General features: G+C 39.7%; 3 protein-coding genes across 4 annotated transcripts in view; 1 reads left to right on the forward strand and 2 right to left on the reverse strand.

Annotated features, from left to right (window-relative positions):
• Positions 1 to 270: 270 nt before the first annotated feature.
• LOC140751567 (mitochondrial disaggregase) lies at positions 271 to 7,554 on the reverse strand. The gene is made up of 5 exons (XM_073085496.1): positions 7,042 to 7,554; positions 3,810 to 3,861; positions 2,427 to 3,336; positions 2,171 to 2,348; positions 271 to 1,890 (listed from the first exon to the last, which is right to left on the reverse strand). Exons 1-5 carry the CDS (start codon positions 7,244 to 7,246, stop codon positions 1,400 to 1,402), a joined length of 1,836 nt encoding a protein of 611 aa, XP_072941597.1. The 5' UTR covers positions 7,247 to 7,554; the 3' UTR covers positions 271 to 1,399.
• Positions 7,555 to 15,937: 8,383 nt separating this feature from the next.
• Positions 15,938 to 17,600, reverse strand: LOC140751469 (uncharacterized). Its single transcript, XM_073085336.1, has 2 exons — positions 17,419 to 17,600; positions 15,938 to 17,268 (listed from the first exon to the last, which is right to left on the reverse strand). Exons 1-2 carry the CDS (start codon positions 17,549 to 17,551, stop codon positions 15,977 to 15,979), a joined length of 1,425 nt encoding a protein of 474 aa, XP_072941437.1. The 5' UTR covers positions 17,552 to 17,600; the 3' UTR covers positions 15,938 to 15,976.
• A 328-nt stretch (positions 17,601 to 17,928) lies between these two features.
• The window catches only part of LOC140751467 (uncharacterized), a 52,758-nt gene continuing 49,993 nt past the window's right edge, over positions 17,929 to 20,693 (forward strand). Inside the window, exon 1 of one of the 2 annotated variants that reach the window (XM_073085332.1) lies at positions 17,929 to 18,428. In XM_073085332.1, coding sequence (XP_072941433.1) covers positions 18,320 to 18,428 — 109 coding nt within the window. In that variant the 5' untranslated portion in view covers positions 17,929 to 18,319. The remainder of the gene's footprint in view (positions 18,429 to 20,693) is intronic. The other variant, XM_073085331.1, reaches the window with a different exon arrangement.

Raw genomic sequence — 20,693 nt, forward strand, 5'->3', positions numbered from 1 at the left:
TATGCCGCAAATAAAATGTGTAGAATTTCTAAATTGTTTAAATAAATCTTAATATTTCCCATAAATTAAAAAATATTATATCAAATTAACACTCAACGCTCGCATTTGCATGCACCATGTTAGATTGCCATAATATAGTTTAACAGCTGATAATATAATATGTTTGATATGACATTTACATGTTGCACGCGCACCATAAAAATATCAATTTTTCAAAACGCGCCAAAAGTATAACTTTAAAAATGAAGGTATAGGAATAAAAGCCGGGTGAAATTTATAAATTACACATTTATTAGGTACTTTAGCAACTACTGAAATGGTAAGCTAGCGTCTTAGATATTTTTGCGCTCGAGTGCGACCTGGATGGAGCGAGCACCACACACTTCATTTCTAAATCCTTTCATTAGCTTCTTTTTAAACGTTTTGAAGTGTTTATAAAATATTTTTTCCACCCACGGGGCCATTTGGTAAGTTATTCTAAAAAGTTTATATTTTTTAAGTTTACAAATAACTCTCTAATAGTTACTATACGGTCGTGTACAAATTGTACAATAATTTATTTAAATCAATATACGAGGCAACATTTACATCACCGACCAGCAGTATCACAGGAGTAAATGTAAAATCCTACGTACGTCTAGTCTATTCACACTTCAATGGCAATAATATATATACATATCACGATGAAGCGACGGCGACGAGTTTACGTCGTCGATTAAATAGGAGATCGGAACCAGAAGGAACCGAATACAACAATTAGTTTTGTGCACCATTACTTAGAATTTTTGTGACACATATAACTTATAAATTTTTGGCTCTTAAAAAATCTAAAATTTGGTAACAAAATAATATAATGTATAGTCCGATTCATAATTAAGTGTCCCAAACGTAAACAAAGGTGTTGACCTATCAAGAAAATACGTTTCAAATGGTAATATCATATTTTTGACGATATTAAAGTAATACAACGATAATAAAATAATGATCGAAATAAATTAAAATAAATTCACATTTTTTAATATTTATATTACTCTCAATTTCGCTCCATACAGTAATAATAATAAATAAAAGTTTTTGGTAGAAAATTAAAATATGATAATGGTAACACAATCGGGATCCAATACATTTCTTGTGCCGCCATATTTAAGTTTCGTAGCTCATGTTATTCATATTCGTGATCGTGATCGAACTCGAATGTTTTCTCGTTTCCTGACGCGTTTTTTAAATCGTGTGTAGTCGTTAAAGTTTTTGATTTTTGTTGAGAACGTAAAAGTTTTTGTTTCTTGTTAATTTTTTAACGTTTACAATACCCGTAATCGTATTTTGACAGTGACATTTCTTCGGTTACATCTCGGAGACCTAATTATGAATCGGAGCGGACAGATAGAAGGGTCTCGTGCTAGAGCGCGGCCAGGTCGAGCGGCGCGTAGTCGCGGGCGCCGGGCGCGCGCACGGCCAGGCGCAGGCGGCCGGCGCGCGCGGCCAGCAGCAGCGCGCAGCCGCGGGGCAGCGCGCCGCGCTCCGCCGCCAGCGCGATCTGGTTCACCGCGCGCCGCTCCACCTCGTGCTTGATGGACCGCGCGCCGTAGTGCACGTCGTAGCCGTCCGCCAGCGCGCCCAGCACGCCGCCCTCCCACCGCAGCTCGATCGCGTGCCGCTCGCGCGCCTTCTCCGCCCACCGCGTCAGCTCCATGTTCACGAGCGTCAGCAGCTCCTGCCGCGAGAACGGCAGGAAGTACACGATCTCGTTGATGCGCCCGAGGAACTCGTCGCGGCCGAAGTGCCGCTTCAGGATCGGCCGCACGACTGTATCCTTGAAGTGCCGGGAGACCTCCAGCGACTCCTCGGGTCCCTCCTCTTCGGACTCGGACGTGTCATCCTTTACGACTTCTAGAAATCATCAAAGATACGCTTATCGTTTATGAATGTATGTCTTTTTTCATATAATAAAAAAACCCTGATAAAATTGATTGTTGAAAAATTAATTAATTATTCTGTTACTCAATTATGTTATAACGTACTAGCTACAGATCAAGTGATACATGTAACAAATCATGACAATTGTTTAACGTGTCTCGCCACAGAAATAAAAAATACACTCACTTAGCTAATTTTCAAAGAGTAAAATACAGAGGTGCTTATATATGTGCGTATTATGTTGGTGTGGTACCTTTGTTACCGTCCGGCAGCGCGGCGGCCGCTCGCACGCGCTGCGCCGCGCGCGCCTCCGCCTCGCGCCGCAGCTGCAACCCGTACTGCGCGATCTCGTCCGCCGCTAGATTCGATGTCATCACGAAGATTGCATTCTTGCACTCGATCAGCTTGCCCTTGCCGTCCGTCAACCGTCCCTGGAAACGATTAAGCGGATCGTTCCGAATGTTCTCCATTGGAGTGCCACTTCACCCGCGTGAATAATATATGAATACCTCGTCGAAAAGCTGGAGTAGCACGGTCAGAACATCGGGGTGCGCCTTGTCCACCTCGTCGAACAGCACGACGGCGTCGGAGCGCTTGGCGAGCGCGCGCGTCAGCTGGCCGCCCTCCTCGTGGCCCACGTAGCCCGGCGGGGCGCCTATCAGTTTGGCCACCTCGTGCTTCTCCTGGTACTCCGACATGTCCAGCCGAATGAACGCGGCCGGGTCGTCGCGGTGCATGTACCGCGCGAGCTGCTTGGCGAGCTCCGTCTTGCCGATCCCCGAGCTGCCGAGGAAGAGAAACACGAGCGGGTGGTCGTCGTCCGCCCAGCCGTTCTCCTTGCGGCGCACGGCGGCGGCGACAGTCTCGATCGCCGCCTGCTGGCCCACGATGAACTGCTTGAGGCGCTGCTCGAGCGGGAAGCGGCGGCGCTCCTCGGCGGCGGCGGCGGCTGCGGCCTCCTCCCAGCGGCGCGCGTGCTCCAGGATGAGGTCGCGCGCGGCGGAGGGGTCGCGCGCGTAGTGCAGCGCGCGGCGGCCGGCGTGGTCGCGCGCCGTGGGGTCGGCGCCCGCCTCGAGCAGCGCGCGCGCGCTCGCGGCCGAGTCGGCCAGCGCGGCGTAGTGCAGAGCCGTCCAGCCGAGGAAGGAGGCGCGCGCGTTCATGGCCCCGCAGAACTCGTCCTCGCGCCGCTGCAGCGTCTCGAGCGGGTGCAGGCCGGCCGCGGCGGCGGCGGCGGACGCGCCGGCGTAGCGCTCGCGCAGGTCGGGGCGCGCGCCCAGCCGCAGCAGCTCCAGCACGGCGGCGGGCTGGTCGTTGGCGGCGGCCGTCATGAGCGCCGTCCAGCCCAGCGCGTGGCGGCGGTCGGGCGGGCCGCCCTCCGCGTCGCCGCCGCGCCCGTTATCGCGTGCCGCCTCCACCTGCCTAAATTGCATTAACATCTTTATACTATGGACATTATGATTAAAAGTTTCATTTTGCCTTGTTTACAAGTAAAACTGTTATTCAATTCAATGATTTCGTGAAATAAACAGGTTTTCACTTGATTATTTTGTGTCTAACATTAAATATCATTCCCAAATTAAATAATATTTCAAATATTTTTCTAATGGCCATTCACATATATTGTTGTTATAGAGGAAAAACCTCTTACTGATAATTATACTGCTCCTGACAAGTCTGAATGGATATATCCTTTAGTGGCATATTTTAAAACTCTTTTGATTTGATTCACCATAACTGACAGACCAGAAAAGGACCATGCAAAATGCTGTTTAATGTTTAAACTCTTTAGGAGGACACAAATCTTAAGTCTATGAAAATTAGTTCAATAATTTTATTTACAATCAATACACCAAACATGATATTTGATACAAGACTGCAGTAATTGCACTTACCTACGTATTTCTTGAACATTTCCAACTCTGGCAGCTTTAAAGAATTTTTTTTCTGAAAGTAAGATAGCAAATTGTTTTATAGTAGGTATTTTTTTTTTATAATATAAAGTAGCAAAATTAGTATACTGTCCATCTGATGATAAGTGGACACTGCTACACTTGGACATCTGTAATGAATCCCAAATAAAATTGTAGTACTACCTGAGATCAGCCACAGATGCATTGCTTATTTTTTTTTTTTTTTTTTTTTTTATATTTAACCTAACGATAAGGCAGACGGGCTACCTGATGGAAAGCAGTCACCGTCGCCTATGGACATTTGCAACACCAGAGGAGTCGCCAATGCATCGCCGGCTTTGAAGGAGAGCTCTTTTTACACCCCTCTTGAAGTCCATGTCATAGTCCTGAGGGAATATCTCAGGAGGAAGTTCATTCCACATTTTGCACGTACGCGGTAAAAATGACCGTGCAAACCGAACCGTGGAGGACCGCCACGGGTCAAGCTGATGTGGATGGAACCTCATCCTTCGGTGGGTGGTGCGATGAAGGAAAGGTGATGTAGGCACCAGATCGAACAGTTCCTCAGAACACACACCATTGTAAAGCCGGTAGAACACACAGAGGGAATTAAAGGTGGTAGAACCCTTTGTGGTTCGACTCCGGCGGCACCACCGCCACACCTATTTCTACCTAATAACAGCAGTGTTAAGCGCTGCTGTGTTCCGGTTTGAAGGGTGTGGTAAGGGAGACAGACTTTTCCGAGGCGTTCCAGCTTAGTCCTCAGGGGTAGCGGCGCATCTGTGGCCGACCTCAGGTAGGAATATCTAATCCTATCTGGGGTTGATTACAGATGTCCATGGGCGGCAGTAGCCACTTACCATCAGGTGGACTGCATGCTCGTCTGCTACTCTTATATTATAAAAAAAAAAAATAAAAAAAAAAAAACAGAGGGAACCTATGTCCCTCCGCAGGCTTAAGGGTTCTAACCGATCAGAGATCACTGGGTCATTGACGATTCGCACCGCGCGTTTCTGTACGGAGTCAAGTGGGTTAAGCTGATATTGAGGCGCCCCTGCCCAGAGATGCGAGCAGTACTCCATGTGGGGCCTCACTTGTGCTTTATAAAGCAAAAGGAGTTGCCCCGCAGTGAAGTACCCCTTGGCTCTGTTCAGGACGCCCAGTTTCTTTGATGCCAACTTGGCTTTAACTTCCAAATGACTCCGATACTGCACGTCACACGAGATGTCAACTCCCAGGATCCCTACACTTTTACTAATGGTGAGCTGGGTCCTTTGGAACTTAGGCGCTATGACGAATGGGGTTTTTTTAGCGGTAAACGCGCAGACTTGTGTCTTCGTGGGGTTGAACTCAACAAGGTTAAGACGACCCCATTCCGAGACCCGCTCCAGAGAGTTCTCGATTTCAGACACAAGTCGGATTCTGCTTTCTTCCACGAGTGTCCGAGAGGTGTTCGCACGGCCTGCGTACACGGCATCTCCCGTGCTTTCATCTGCATAGCAATGAATGCTACCGGTTTGTAGCAGCATATCATTGATATGCAGAATAAAAAGCGTGGGAGATAGTACAGACCCTTGGGGCACGCCAGCATTAATGGGCTTCGTGTCTGAGCAGCACCCGTCAACTACGACCTTAATATGCCGCTCAGACAGAAAGCTGGCTGTCCATGTGCATAACCTCTCGGGAAGACCGTAAGATGGTAACTTCGCGAGAAGGGCCCTATGCCAGACCCGGTCAAAGGCCTTAGCGATATCTAGGCTTACAGCCAATGCCTCCCCATTGCTCTCAATAGCCTGTGCCCATCTGTGAGTGAGGTACACTAGAAGATCACCAGCTGACCGGCCCTTGCGAAAACCATATTGGTGATCGCTGATCAGCTGGTGGTCCTCAAGGTACCTAAGGAGCTGCGTGTTTATAACACGCTCCATAGCTTTTGAGAGCAAGGAGGTTATCACTATAGGCCTATAGTTGGCCGGGTCACTGCCGTCACCCTTTTTGGGAATCGGGTGGACAAGGGCAACCTTCCAGGAAGACGGTACTTGTCCAGTGGTGCAGGAAAGCGAGAATAGGCGCGTTAAGACGGGAGTCAACTCGGGAGCACACGTCCTGAGAACCAACGCGTAGACTTCGTCCGGCCCACTCGACTTCTTGACATCGAGGGACAATAGAGCTCGCCTGACAGCCTTCTGCGTAAAGCGAATATCCGGCATAGAGCTCTCACACCGCGGGATGGTAGGCGGTGTGGCCCCTCTGTCATCGAGAGTCGAGTTTGAGGCAAAGAGGGTACCAAGAAGATCGGCTTTCCCCTTTGCCGTATGGGCCAGAGAGTCATCTGGTTTCCGCAGGGGCGGTAGTGAAGACCGACAGAAATTACCCTCGACAGCTTTGGCCAGCGACCAGAAGGCTCGACTCCCGGAGGGGTAACCAAGTAGCCGCTCGCCAATTCTGCCGATGTGCTTAGACTTCGCCTTGGCCATATGCTTCTTCACTGAACGGGAGGCAGCATTAAACGCGGTTCGGAGCTCGGGGGTTTTTGGGTCCTTGCTAGCGTGTGATGATGCCCAGGTTTGGAAGGCCTCCTGCTTAAGGCTTAGCGCTTTAGCACAAGACCCCCCAAACCAGGGCTGACTCCGTCCGCCGACGGACACAACAGAGTTTGGAATGAAGCACTCCATACCCTGCCGTATCACTTCAGTTACAGACTCAGCACACGAGCTAGGATCACCCGAGACGAAACATAGCTGCCTCCACGGGTACGAAGCCAGGAACTCCCGGAATCCGTCCCAGTCTGCTGACTTGTAGTGCCAAACTTGTCGTCTCCCGGGGGGACGAGTCACCGCAGGACTCATTGTATTCCGAGGGCTCAGTTGAAAAGCTTTGGATAAGTATTTCTCCCTCACCACACCTACCTACCAAATGGGAAAGCACAAAACCACAGATTGAACCACCTTCAAGCACTAGTAGAAGATTTATTGATCATACTCTAGCATACCATTGATGAACCTATTTATGCAGAAATTATTTTTCTTTATTTTCATGTCAATGATATGATGAGGTAAGGTAGACCTAGTAAAATCTGTTGGTGTTCTCCAGTATATAATATTAATGTATGTGTTGATGGCGCTTTTATTTTCGGATTTTTGGCCTGTAAACTTCAACAATAAATTAACAGATGTGAGGTATACTTATATGATATGTAAAATAAATTAAGTACCGTTAAACACGTGATCGGCAGCTAATAATGCGAGACCCAGGGTGGCGGCGCCAACGGCGTAACGTCTGCGGCCACCGGTGTGTTGGCCAGGAGTCAAGGGCAATGCTCTGGAGGAGCACACGCGGCGGACGGGCACCACCACGAGCCGCGCCGCGCCCGGAGCTCCTCGCAGCAACTTCGCTGCCGACGATCGTACGGTTGACATACTTAATCACTTGCTGGTAAAGTGTAAACTAACTTCTCGAAATTATCGAAACTAGAACGAATTATCCCGTGTCTGGCGAGTGTGATCGGTTTGAATGGGAAAATGATGCCCCGACATCATTACTTTTTTTTGTTAAAACATGGTTAATACTAAAAGAGATATGTTATTCCATTTTCACATTTGATTACATCAGATTTTTTTAGTTTAATTTTATCTTCGACGCAACTTTTTATTCTAACTCTGACAATAGGAACAGAGACAGATAGACATTAGACAGCTGATCTGACAGTCGCTGAAAGATGACAACAAATGTGACAAATATGAGGACAGTTTGACTTTTTTTTTTTTTTTTTTTTTTTTTTTTTTTTAATTAATAAAATATATTTTCGTAGTAAATTATTTACAATATTAACCTAATAGAAATACAAAAATTATTAATAAAACAGGATTTAAAATAGTTATGTATGAAAAATAAATTAAATATAATAAGCTTCATCCAAATTGCTGTCCTTTGGTAGAGTCCCCAAAACGCTGGCGACATTACCTCGTTGAATAGCTAAGCTAATTCTTTGCCCGAGGTAAGCGCCAGCCCTCTGGTCATTGGTGCACTCGATCAGACGCCTTGACAGGTGTTTAAAAAAAGATCGAGCGTCAGAACCCCACGGCCCCATCGTTTCCACACCAAACGGCAGAAATATGTAGTCTCGACTGAGACTAGCATACTTCTGCAGCTTGCGTATTTCCGCGTCGGTAGCCACAACACCAGCCGCCCTAGACGAAAGATGAAGATGGGAAGGTGCCATTGTGTCGACGCACGTAGCATCCCACACAAGACACCTCCCATTCTTCCAAGGAATTAGAGTCAAACCGTCAGGCCTCCTACCATCGTCACGTACAACACCGTTCGGCTCTAATTGTGCCGGTACGTTGACGGTAGCAAGAGCCCTGCGGATGACATCATTAAGGGCAGCATGGCGCGATTGGCGACCGGCGCTACGACGACAAGAAAGGCCGTGATGTCCCAAATGGTCTACCTGAACTCCACAAGGACAACAATGTGGATGAATTATAGGTAAACCTAGTCGCAAGCCGATGGCGATAGTAAATGAAGAATTATCTAACACCGTCCCTAAATTATTGGACGGTGTTGTATGTAGCCAAAATCCTGATTCCTTAACAGAAACGGCTAGAAGACGAGCTCGCTCTGCAGAACTCACACTTGAGTTTACCAAGGAGGTGTGTGTAATTCTGCAAAGCGGCTCGTCCCATAGCCTTTGCACGTTCAGGTCCACAGGTAGTGATACACCTGGGCAAGCTATGCGCCAAGCATTCTTAGCTTCCTCACAATACGAGATCTCTGTATGGCCTAATGAAGAATCCGTTATTTTTTGAAACAGAGAACTCGCACCGTGCACAGAAGACAGGAATGCTGGTAATGCAACAGATGTAGCTTTCCTGATACCAAGACCTCCAAACCGAATGGGTAAAGAGGCCTGGGACCAAGATCTCTCGTTCAAATTGCAATTTAAAATATTAGACAAAGTTCTTAAAATATGAGAATCTAAAACTGACAGTAAATTTAAAAATTTCCAAGCTGGGCAACATCTTAAAAAGTATGTGAATTTAGGCACAAAAATACAAAAACGAATAATATGATAAGCCATGTGAATTTTAATTTTGCCTAAACGTTCAGAAATAACATCAAATTTTGACAACAGTTCGTCGAAAAAAGGTTCAATAGATTCTTCTAAAACGGGAGAACCCAGGAGGCGAAGTGTTTTTTTTCCTACAATTTGAATATCAGGGGACAAACAATAAAACTTTTGTAAAATTAATCTACGTACAGATTCAGGTAATAGCTCATTTATAAAAAGCTCACATTTCGAAAAGTTCAGTTCAAGGCCAATTTTTTTTAAGGCATCTAAAAGATATGTAAAATCATTAAATACGCTGGTTTCATCGCCTCCTAAGGTCCCGTCATCCAAGTACCACATGTTCAACCTTGAATTTAATTTCGAAATTATGGGATGAATGGCCAGACTAAAAATTGCTGGCCCAAGTGGATCTCCTTGTTGACATCCGACCGCAGACTCAATTAATTTACTTTTTATTGTCTATGGTAACTTGTGTCAGCTTCATATTAGTGATTTTCCGTTTTTTTTTTTTTTTTAACTGTATAAAGTACCAAGTGTACTAATAGGTACTTTATATTAATTACGATCTAGCCTAATTTATGACTAATGAGTAATTCTACGCTAACTTAAACTGCTAACTAATCATATAATGAAGGTGGTGTCCTCTGACACTGCACTTCTTTGTTTTAACACATAAGGGAGTAGACACATTGTTCTTGTGTTCTATAATGTTCACTTATCACTATTTCACTAACACTACACTGTGTCATGGCACAAGCTCAAAGGGTTTAGTCCGTTTGAGTCTTCTCACTAGGTCCGTTGTATCGAGGAGCTGGATCGCCTCGATATTGACGTGATGATGAAGTCTTTTTTGATGACCTTCTGCATATGTACTGATTACTTTTTTGACAAGGTCTACTTTAAGCTCCCGATGTAGATCTTCATTTCTTACATACCAAGGTGCATTTGCAATACCCCTAAGTACTTTATTTTGAAATCTTTGAATAATTTCTGCATTACTTTTTTTGGTACAGCCCCAGAGTTGAATACCATATATCCATACTGGCATTAGGACTTGTTTGTATAATAATAACTTATTGTATGTAGGCAGCGAAGAATGTTTCCCAAGCAGCCAATGCATAGCTCTATATTTGAGCTCTAGCTCATCCCGTTTTTTCTTGACGTGAGCTTTCCAGCGCAGCTTCGCATCAAAAGTCATGCCAAGATATTTGGCTGTATTTGCGTATAGTATGGGTGTATTATTTATATATATAGGTTGATAGTTATTATGCCTATTTGTAAAGTCGACGTGCACTGATTTGCTTTCATTGAGCTTAATTCGCCACTTCTTCGTCCAGTTAACTACTCTGTTGATAGCTAATTGACATTTCTCCGCTGCTTCAGCGTGATCATCATCGGCAAAAGTTGCAAAGGTGTTGTTTTCTGTTTCTGGAATGTCACAGGTGTATAAGAGGTACGGGACTGGCCCCAATACACTACCTTGTGGTACTCCAGCTTTTATTTGCTTGAGATTAGAGTATGCTTCTCCTTGTCTCACTCGGAAAGCTCTATTTGAAATATAGGATATTAATATTTCTGAGAATTGTTTTGGTAACATTTCTCTTAACTTTAATATCAAACCTTCATGCCAGACTTTATCGAAGGCTTGCGCTACATCTAAGAATACTGCAGACTTTCTTCTCTTCTAATGATTTCTCTATTGTATTGGTAATCCCATGAATTTGATCAATTGTGGAGTGTTTTTCTCGAAAACCAAACTGATGGTCTGGTATTATTTTTTTATGTTCCAATATGGACTTGAGTCGCTTTAATAATAACTTTTCAAAGACCTTCGACATCATAGGTAATAGGGAGATAGGTCTGTATGATGCAACGTCATGTGGCGGTTTCCCCGGTTTTGGTATCATGATTACTTCAGCAACTTTCCATAAGTCTGGAACATATTGGATTCTAAATGCAGCATTAATTATGCTAGTTAATTTTACTACAGCTTTCCTCGGAAGGTTATTCATAACTTCCCCTGTGATCAAGTCAAATCCAGGAGCTTTTCTTGGATTAATGCTGCGCTGTATCTCTGTTAGTACTTCTTTTGGCGTCACAAGTCATTTTCCCTGGTAAAGAGTTTTAAGTTAATTTAATAAGATTATTTATTGATTATATTTATATTTTCAGATCCTCGCGACAGCATTACAGTGACGACGCTATAGGGTATGTGCAGTTTAAGAGGAAGGCAAGTTTGGGTTTCATGAAAAGTAAAAGTTGTCCTAAACACAAGTTACATCAAATGTCATGGACATTGTCCATGATTGCATATGATGATTATATTTTCATTTATTGCTTTCATTTTTTTTCATTTGTACATTTCCGCCAAAATTCGTAAAAGGTTACGCCGTAATTAATAACAAATTAAAGATCTACAAAAAATCAAAATAAGTTGTATCCCAAGTTGTACCAATTTTACACTGCTTTCCGTATTTATAAGTGTAATAATAATAATTATCGTATTTTGCTGGGATTAACTGACGCATTTCCATATTTGTACTGTGCCTGAGCGGTGAGTGTGACGGTTTTTAGGCAGTATTTTTTTAACCGACTTCAAAAAGGAGGTGGTTATCAATTCGGCCAGTATCTTTTTTATGTATGTACATGAATTACTCCGCCGTTAGTGGACCGATTTTAATAATTCTTTTTTTATTGTGTAGAGACGAGCTGGAAGTTAGTCCCATTTAAATATGGTTAGGATCCATCGATGGGTTCTGGAGAAAATGAGGGAAACTCCTCCACCCATGTAAATATAACAGCCATAACTTCGCCGTTTATGAACCTATTTTAATGCCTTTAATTTCGTGTGTGGACTATTGCTACAAGTTGATCCTATTTAAATATGATGAGGATCAGAGTGGGTTCTAGAGACAAAATATGTAACTTCTGATAATGTGTGGGAGTCAAAATATGTAACTCCTCAACCGATGGGAATAATTGAGTTGTGTTTGAAGATATTTGGTGTAGGTTATAATGAAATTGCAAAGCCAGTTCATCATTGACTATTTAAGGGTCTGATAATGTGGCTCGGAGACAAAATATGTAACTCATCAACCGATGGGAATAATTGGGTACTTGACAGTTATAACAATAAAATATGAAATATATTGGATATGATAGCTTATAAGTAAACATAAATTATGCAGTATTTCGTTTATTTTTTTATACGTTCTAAGTATTTTAATTTTTAAAAAGAAATTTTCGATTTTTTATCTGTGGATTTTAAATCCCAAAACGGCGACAGTGCTGCCTCAAATGTCATGTGACGTCACTACATCGAAAGTCGAAACCAAACAAGACAAATAATAATTAAATCGTTTGCTGTTAGAGTTGGTTGAATTTATAATATGTTGTGAACCGAAATGAAGGCATACTATATTAAAGCTGATAGCGTGAACCTGCTTAAAGAATCTCCATATATGCAGTGCAATAAATCAAAATGGATACAAAAACTTCCGTGAGATAACCTATGGAAATATCAAATAAACAACGTAAGTAAAACATTCTTTATATTTACATTTAATCATATCGGACAATTAAAACATTTCTTAACTGACTTCAGACAGAAGAAAGGTTGTCTTCAAGTGATTATTAAGATTTTTTTAAATATACTTATATTCTTATGTGAACTGTTTTAAGGTTATTAATTGGTTATATTTATATTTACAGATCTTCCCGACAATCGTATAGTGACGACGTTATAGAGTATGTACAGTTTAAGAGGAAGGCAAGTTTGTGTTTCATGAAAAGTAAAAGTTGTCCTGAACACAAGGTACATCAATGAAAATGAAAATGTGATGACTGTCCTGCCTAGAAGAAGTGAGGAGCCAAAAGTTTCGAAAGTGGGCACCAGTCTGAAATACATAAAGTAAAGTACACGGGAAATAGTACATCTTTACTTGCGTAACCTACCCAACAAGATGAAGGAAGAAAAGTGACCATACAGTTCCTATTATTGCATTGCAATTTAATTCTGAAAATGACAGTGATAAAAATATATATCCATTTGTTACGGAAAATAATTTTAGTAATGAAGAAAAGCAGACACGCAAGCAGCACAAAAATTTAGCTTAGGTGATCTGTAGTAATTATTGTAACTGTAACATATGATAAATATATACAAAAGTTCTACTGTGTGTACTCACTAATAGAACCATATAAACCAAATAAACAAAGAAATCGGTTAATAAAATACTAATATTAGCAAATCATGTATTTTTAATTATACAGTCCTGTAAGTTAATCAGTGCACATGCACAAGCAATAATAACACAGTCATGAAATATTTTAATTGTGTCCTATTAATTACAGAATGGGCCCTTAAAATAGAATTCTCATAGACGTCTTATAATTATATTCTTATCATAGACATTTATGTATTATATTAAATACATATATGAATACTTCCACTTGCTGTTTTGTTTTGATTACGTCTCGTTCCAATGATTTGGAATTGACGAATCACTCGAGAGTTACTTTTTCTCAATAATACTTCTCTTACATAAATAGTATAAAATGTCATTGCTTGCAAACAGAGGATTTAAACATATAAGAATCTGCAAGTTCTTTAACGTTTATGAGATTTGGGTTTAGGAACTTGTATAAGCAATTTGTTAGGATATTTAGCGATCGTACTTGAACACATCGTCACTGCACACGCCTTGTAATTTGACATTCTTGCAATTGTACTAATAAAAGTTAAATAATTCCCAAGATTTCCCCTGAAGTATGTGTAGCGTCGAAGTTTATTTCTATATTTTCAATGTGTTGACGTCACGCTACAAAATGACACTTGACCGCCTGTTTTGGCGTAACGTTCCGTTTACCGTAATAAAAATATGTTTTTTATTAATAAATAGCCCTTTTTTCGAAAAAATGATCAATGAAAGGCATATATAATACGTATATGAATTCATTAAAACAGTTTCCCAAAAAGTGTCAAGTAGCCAATTGAATTGTGACTTCTATGTCACTACAAAGTAAAAAATAATTCAAATAAATGTTGGATGTCAGACACGCTGTTTACATCGTTATCCAACGAAATATATAGAGCGCCGACTTCAGTACTAATCCAACATTTATTTGAATTATGTTTTACTTTGTAGTGACATAGCAGTCGGTTGTATTTTTTTGTTATTTTTTTTAAATTTAAACAATTATATAGCATCATGATTTGTTTCTTTTTTAAAAGATTGGATTTCGATTTTTTACCGAGCAAAATACCTGGATTCATAAATAAATAAATGGATAGGACGAAGAAAAATTACATACGAATGATAATTTAGCAAAAGGTATTCTCGTTGAACATAACTATACTTTAGGTTTATTAATTATAACTTATTAGTTTACTTATTGTTTTCCACTAACAAATTATATTAAATCCTAAAAAATAATATTTACAATAAAAAAAACTATAAGAATGTTAGACGTAATTAAAATACTGAAGGTTTCCCTCTCGTAAACAAAAAAAAAAGGGTGCGCAGCCCTAACGCGAACTCTCGCCCAGCGCACCTGTAGGTATATAATTTAAGGACAGGGCCGAGTTTCAATACTGGTAGATCCTTATACTGTGCCATTGGTATTTATAGCTACTTAGATAACAAATCATAAAAGACGACAAATGAAAATTTTGTGGTATGGAACATGGAACCCTCGAATATGAAATAATATTATTAGAAATTCCTAATAATGGATTAAAGATTGATATCACAGACCTATATCTAAAGGTCTGTGATTGATATATAGTCGTTAATTTTTCCACTTCTTAGGTACATTTGACAACTGGTTACATTATTAAATTTTCATTAAACCTTTGATTAAACTTTATTTTTGCTTTACACAATAATATTTTTTTTTAACAATTAAAATTTTCATATATTTTTTGTCAAGAAGTCTTTTTCAGTTTTTATTTAACGACATAAACTACAAAATGGACTTATTTACAAAATATATACAAGAAAATTATTAATAAAATAAGCCATCCAAAATTGCCGTGTGAGGCATGGTTCCCAAAACGCTGGCGGCGTTTCCTTGCTGCACGGCAAGACTTAATCTTTGTGCAAAATAGCCGCCAGCTTTTTGGTCACCGGAAGCAGTGACAAGTTTGGTCGACATATCTGACATGAATTTTTTCAAGTCAGATGACCATGGACCCGTTGTCTCTAAAGCAAGCGCAAACAAGTAATTGTCTAATAAATTACTATATTTACGACGCTCAAGAGTCTGGGCATGGTCGGCTGCAGCCCAGCTTTCACTGAACTATTAGCTAGGTGAGAGGGGGCTAAAGTATCAACGCACGTTGCGTCCCATATCAGGGGTCGTCCGAGACTCCATGGAACTAGAGTGATTCCATCAGTTCTCTTTCCATCGTCTCTAAAAAGACCTGGGGGTTCTAAAGTCGCTGGTATAGAGACGGTAGCAAGAGCCCGATGAATCAAACTGTTCAGAGTCCCGTGACGATATAGTCTGCCGGCACTCCTGATACAGGACAAGCCATGTCGACCCAACGTGTCCATCTCCAGCCCACACGGACAAAAGTGAGACTCGTAAATCTTGGCACCGAGCCGGAGACCTATAGAAATGCGTAACGTTATAGGATCCAGCACGGTGCCAATATTGTTGGAAGGGAGCGCGTGTAGCCAATGTCCTGATTCACTTTGGGCAACAGCAATAATAATTAGTTTGTAGGCATAGATGTTTAACCTACTAAATGTCATTGTTTGTAGGTAATTTGAGGTATAGTGCCACCAACTTATCTGTTCAGTTGACAGGGTCGCTAGTGCAGCGTCCAATGTTACCATATAATTATATTTGCCTACTGAAGAGGGAGCTCAACAACTTTGAGACCTATGATTTTTACTAGATAAAATATGTAAAAAATATTTAAAAAGATAAATAACCTTGGTAAACATCCTAAAAAAAAGAATTAGGTTAATAATGTCAAATTTTAATTCTTAAATGATATTCTAGGACAGGAAAAATAAAAAGTCCAGAATTATTAACTATAATTATTTATATTTTATAAAAATAAAATTTATATTTTATAAAAATAATTATGGTCATGATCTCTAACTTCGAGGGGCTCCACACCAGACATCCCTGAGCGAAATAATGACGATGCGCCTGAGGTGCCTGTGCCAAGTGATTTACATAATTCGTCATCAGAGTCACTTGAATCGCTTTCGCTATCACTATGCAACTTAATAATGAATGGTTCTTCTAAATATCCATCATTGTTCCTGTATTTTTCTTCAATTCTTTTTACGTGGTGACAATGGTTTTTCCACTCTTCTTTTGTTATTTTATCGAATGCATTCTGAATTAACTGGGGCATTTCAGCACTAGATTTACCAACATTTCGCTCAGCGACATTTCTCTTCATTGAACTCCAAACCATCTCGATTGGGTTCAAATCACAGTGGTATGGCGGTAACCTGAGAACAGAATGGCCATGACTTTTTAATAGATTATCTATTTCATATTCAGGAGCTGGTTTATTACGCTTTATTAATTCTTGCAGTTGAGGTTTCGTCATTTCCTCAGAAAATTCTATATTTCTCTCCCTCAGCCACAATTGCATGACAGCCTTAGTGTGGTTTGAATTGGGACATTTATTAACACAAATGCTGTGATAGGGGGCATTGTCCATCACTATAAGAGTATGCTTATGCAGGTTCGGCAGCAATTTCTTAATAGTCCATCTTTTAAAATTATCATTATTCATTTCATCATGGTAGTCACCGCTCTTAGTGTTTGATTTAAACACAAGAAGAGCATTCTCTACAAAACCTTCTTCGCCTCCTGCATGAACTATAATCCACCTATTCCCTTTTGATACTGGCTCCAAATCACCTTCAACATCTGGGCCTTGCCAACATTTGTCAGTTGAGTGAGATGAGTGTATATAGGTCTCATCTAAATAAACGACGGGTTTTTTTTCTCCAGACTCATTCTCACGAATTTTTTGTAAGTATGCAGCCCTCCACGCAGTTATGTCATTACGCTCACATAGCACTTTTCTATTTGTTTTAGTTTTTTTAAAACGAAATCCTATTTTATGCAGCAGTTTTCTAAGTGTTTCACGTTTTGCAGAGAAATCAATTTCTTCTCTAAGTATGTTGAATAATTTTGGTATAGTCGGAATTTCTTTCCTAAATGAATAAAATTCATGAATTTTTCTCCGTATGACGCCAATGTCAAAATCATCAATGTCCAATTTTCCTGTTTTTCTTTCTCTATTCTTACCGGGAGTAGATAGTTTGACATTACTTTCTTCAGCTTTTTTCTTTTCATTCATGAGCTTGTAAACAAATCGTTCGCTTACTCCTGTAGCAAAAATATAAATACATGAAGTATAAAAAAACATTTACTACCAAAAATACTCAGTGACACTTTAACTAAGTAAAATAAAATAACTGAAATATTTACGCGGGACTTTCTATTAATTAACTATCAACACTTCATAGCAACACTAACCTGTCGCAGCTGCGACGCGTTCTGTCACTTTCTCAAACGGTATTTTCGGAGCTAGCAGGCGTTTTTCTTCCCTCATGAAATCTAAAACCTTTAAAATAATGACCCGTGCATCACTTTTGAGAGGCTTAGGCATTTTTAATCACTTATTACAATTATATTCGAATCGAAAAACAAAGAGCACTCACACTCAAAGAATTGACAGCGGAATGACATTTCAAAATGGCGGTCGGCTTTGTTTTAGTTCCAGATTTGTCTACTGAACAGAAAAGTTGGTGGCACTATAATTTGTATTTTATGCTTCACTCGGTTTTGACGGCCGAAAAGTTTAAATACAATACTTTTTTTGGCCGTCAAATAGTTCTGCGCACATTTATAAAATTGTTCGCTTCTGTCGACTTCAAGTATTTCTTCGTCTTCGCCTGAGATCTCATAATAGTTTAATGACGATAAACATATTTTAATAACATTTTATGGAGTTTACTGTTTTTGTTATGGACTAGTTACTTTTTAGTCTATGATTATATCCATAACTTCTCAAATGTATGATTGTATACATTTCTGCTAAACTTACTATTACTAATGTTACTATACTCTTTGGTAGAAATTCTATCATCTATGTTCAATGGATGTATAAATTTTTGCGCTAGTTTTTTTGCAGTTGCAAGAAATTCGTAGTCTAATAGGATGAGTCTTATTTGTGTCGTATTGTTTAATTCGAATTAGATTTCTTAAATTTAAACATTGTGACTTATTTTCAATCTTAGGTGGACTATTGAAGTGAGTTTTATTGTTAGGTAAAGAAAAAAACTTGTTTATTAAAATTAGCGTGGATGTGTTGACATATGAAGCGTGACTGTTTGTGTGAAGAGTTTCGCGGGAATTATCCTCATTCGGTTGAAGAATGGCTCTGGGAGGCTCGACGTTCCTGCAGGATGCCACAATGTTGGAGCAGCTGCTCGAGGAGATTAACTTTCAGCGCACGAAGGAGATGCGGCAGCTCATGAAGGATGGTAAGTTTTATCTTTTGAAAACATATGTTATGTGTGTAAAATATAAGGTCTAATTTACAGATTAATATATCTTTTTGTTTTTACTTTTATGACTAAAAAGCATCAGGTTTCTCTATGTGTGAAAGTAGCAATGTACATTTCCTGCGATTGTACATCATTATCACATTAAACGCTGCTTTCAAGTAAAAATCCAATTTCCCTGCAAAGATGTAGCTTCTACAATAGCTTCAAAATGGTTTCTTGTTAATTTACATATCTAGGTACAGATCAAAAAAATTTTGGGAATTCTTCAAATTTTAATAAATCATTTCCCAAAAGATTTGCATCACTTCACAGATAAAATCCCTAGGAATCCCCAGCTCCATAATTATGTTCCTTTAGCTTCAATTTGTCATTGTATGTGAAACTTTTTGTTTTAAAATGATAATGAGTTATGGATTTTATTTTGCCACTTCCTGATATCACAAATCATTTCGTGAAGTACCACATATATCTACCACACATTATGATGTTTAAAAAAATCTTTAAAGGATCTACTTGTAATAGAGTTTGTAATATTTTATTTCACTTATAAGGCTCATTTAAAATAACATACATCCAACAAACATACAAAAGGTGGTAGAATCCGCTATGGTTCGACTCCGGCGGCACCACCTCCACACATATTTCTGCCTCATAACAGCAGTGTTAAGCGCTGCTGTGTTCTGGTTTGAAGAGTGTGGTAAGGGAGACATATTTTTACGAGGCAATCCAGCTTAGTCCTCAGGGGTAACAGAGCATGTGGGCCACACTCAGGTAGGAATCTAATCTTATCTGGGGAAGATTAGATATAAGACAGTAGCTACTTACCTTTATAAAAAAATCAGCTGATTCATATAAAATGCCTACATAGTACCCATCCAGTTCATTTAATTTTGAAATAATATTTTCAACTAGTTTTCAATCGATTCGAATGCATTGAATTAGTCCACAATTAGGTAGTTATGTTTCTTTAGATATTTTGGGAGAATGGTGAGATTGAATTTTTGTATGTCCAACAACAACTAATTGACACCATAAATCTGTACTCAACACCATCTTTTGTTAAGCTGTTAAATTAATAAGGCACTTTACTAATCAAGTTATGAGAGTAATATTACGGAATGAGTAATTCAATGTTCCCAGTATAGATAGCATTGTTAATAGCAGTTCTATTAAGTTATGGGCCTCAAGGATATGGTTTGAAACTTCACAAATTGTGTGTGACCAATGTGTTTAATTAATTTGGAATCCAAATGCATTGCAAAAGTACTAGGGTAATATGACTACAGAGGACATAGTCATAAATTCTTTCAAAGAGATTTATACGGATCTTGCAATACTTTGGATATAATTTGAGAGTCTTGTGCAATTTCACCATCATTGGAATGTGTGGAAAGGAGTGTGTTTATTTATGTATGTATGTAAGAAGTTATCTCTTCATAGTTATGTTGTTTTCCATCTGTAATTTATTCTTGCTTGAGGAAGAACCAACACACTTATTTGACGGTACTGACTGTATGGTTTTCTAAGTTCTTTATTTTTCTTTACTTTATTTTTTAAAAAGCACAGGTTGGCCATAGCCTTGCCCATGAAGACAATATACTATGCATTTAATTAGATTTAAAAATTTGATATTTCTGTATGGCATCTTATGTGTGTGTTGTATATGTGTAATTTATCACAGTCTATATAAACCAGTAATTCTGAGCTGGTACACTGTAGACCAGTTGTGGTCTGCAGAACATATAATTAAGGTCTGCTAATAGTACTAATAATAATTGTTACAACTTTAATTACCAACTTGGTAAAAATTTTATCAAAAAATTTTTTAACAAAAAATACAACCAACTTCTATGTCACTACAAAGTTAAAAATAATTGAAATGAATGTTGGTTTAGTACATATTTCTGAAGTCGGCGCTCAATATATTTCGTTGACGCGCAATATGAGCGCGATGAAATTTTTTTTTTACCCTTTTTAGTGCTGACATACTAACATTTATATCAATACAATATAAAATTGTATAAACGTGATCATGAATGAAGGTAAGGTCTGAGTTTACATTGATTGGAACCGCCCGCTCGCAGGGCGCTGCCGCGTCCTGCTCGCTTGTTTTATATTTTCTTATATGTTCCAACCTAACCTAACTAAATAGTCAATGATGAACTGGCTATGTAATTTCATTAGAACCTACTCCAAATATCTTCAAACACAACTCAATTATTTCCATCGGTTGAGGAGTTA

Source organism: Epargyreus clarus, unplaced genomic scaffold, assembly GCF_041222505.1.
Source record: "Epargyreus clarus isolate Ecla_fem2 unplaced genomic scaffold, WU_Ecla_fem_2.2 ptg000023l, whole genome shotgun sequence".
Classification (NCBI taxonomy): Eukaryota; Metazoa; Arthropoda; class Insecta; order Lepidoptera; family Hesperiidae; genus Epargyreus; species Epargyreus clarus.

Coding starts and splice junctions, on each gene's coding strand:
- LOC140751567 (XM_073085496.1), bottom strand. CDS start 7,246: ATGTCAACCGTACGATCGTCGGCAGCGAAGTTGCTGCGAGGAGCTCCG. Junction 3,862..7,041: donor TGCCGATCACGTGTTTAACG/GTACTTAATTTA, acceptor TCTTACTTTCAG/AAAAAAAATTCTTTAAAGCT. Junction 3,337..3,809: donor AATGTTCAAGAAATACGTAG/GTAAGTGCAATT, acceptor AATGCAATTTAG/GCAGGTGGAGGCGGCACGCG.
- LOC140751469 (XM_073085336.1), bottom strand. CDS start 17,551: ATGCCTAAGCCTCTCAAAAGTGATGCACGGGTCATTATTTTAAAGGTT. Junction 17,269..17,418: donor ACGCGTCGCAGCTGCGACAG/GTTAGTGTTGCT, acceptor TTTTTGCTACAG/GAGTAAGCGAACGATTTGTT.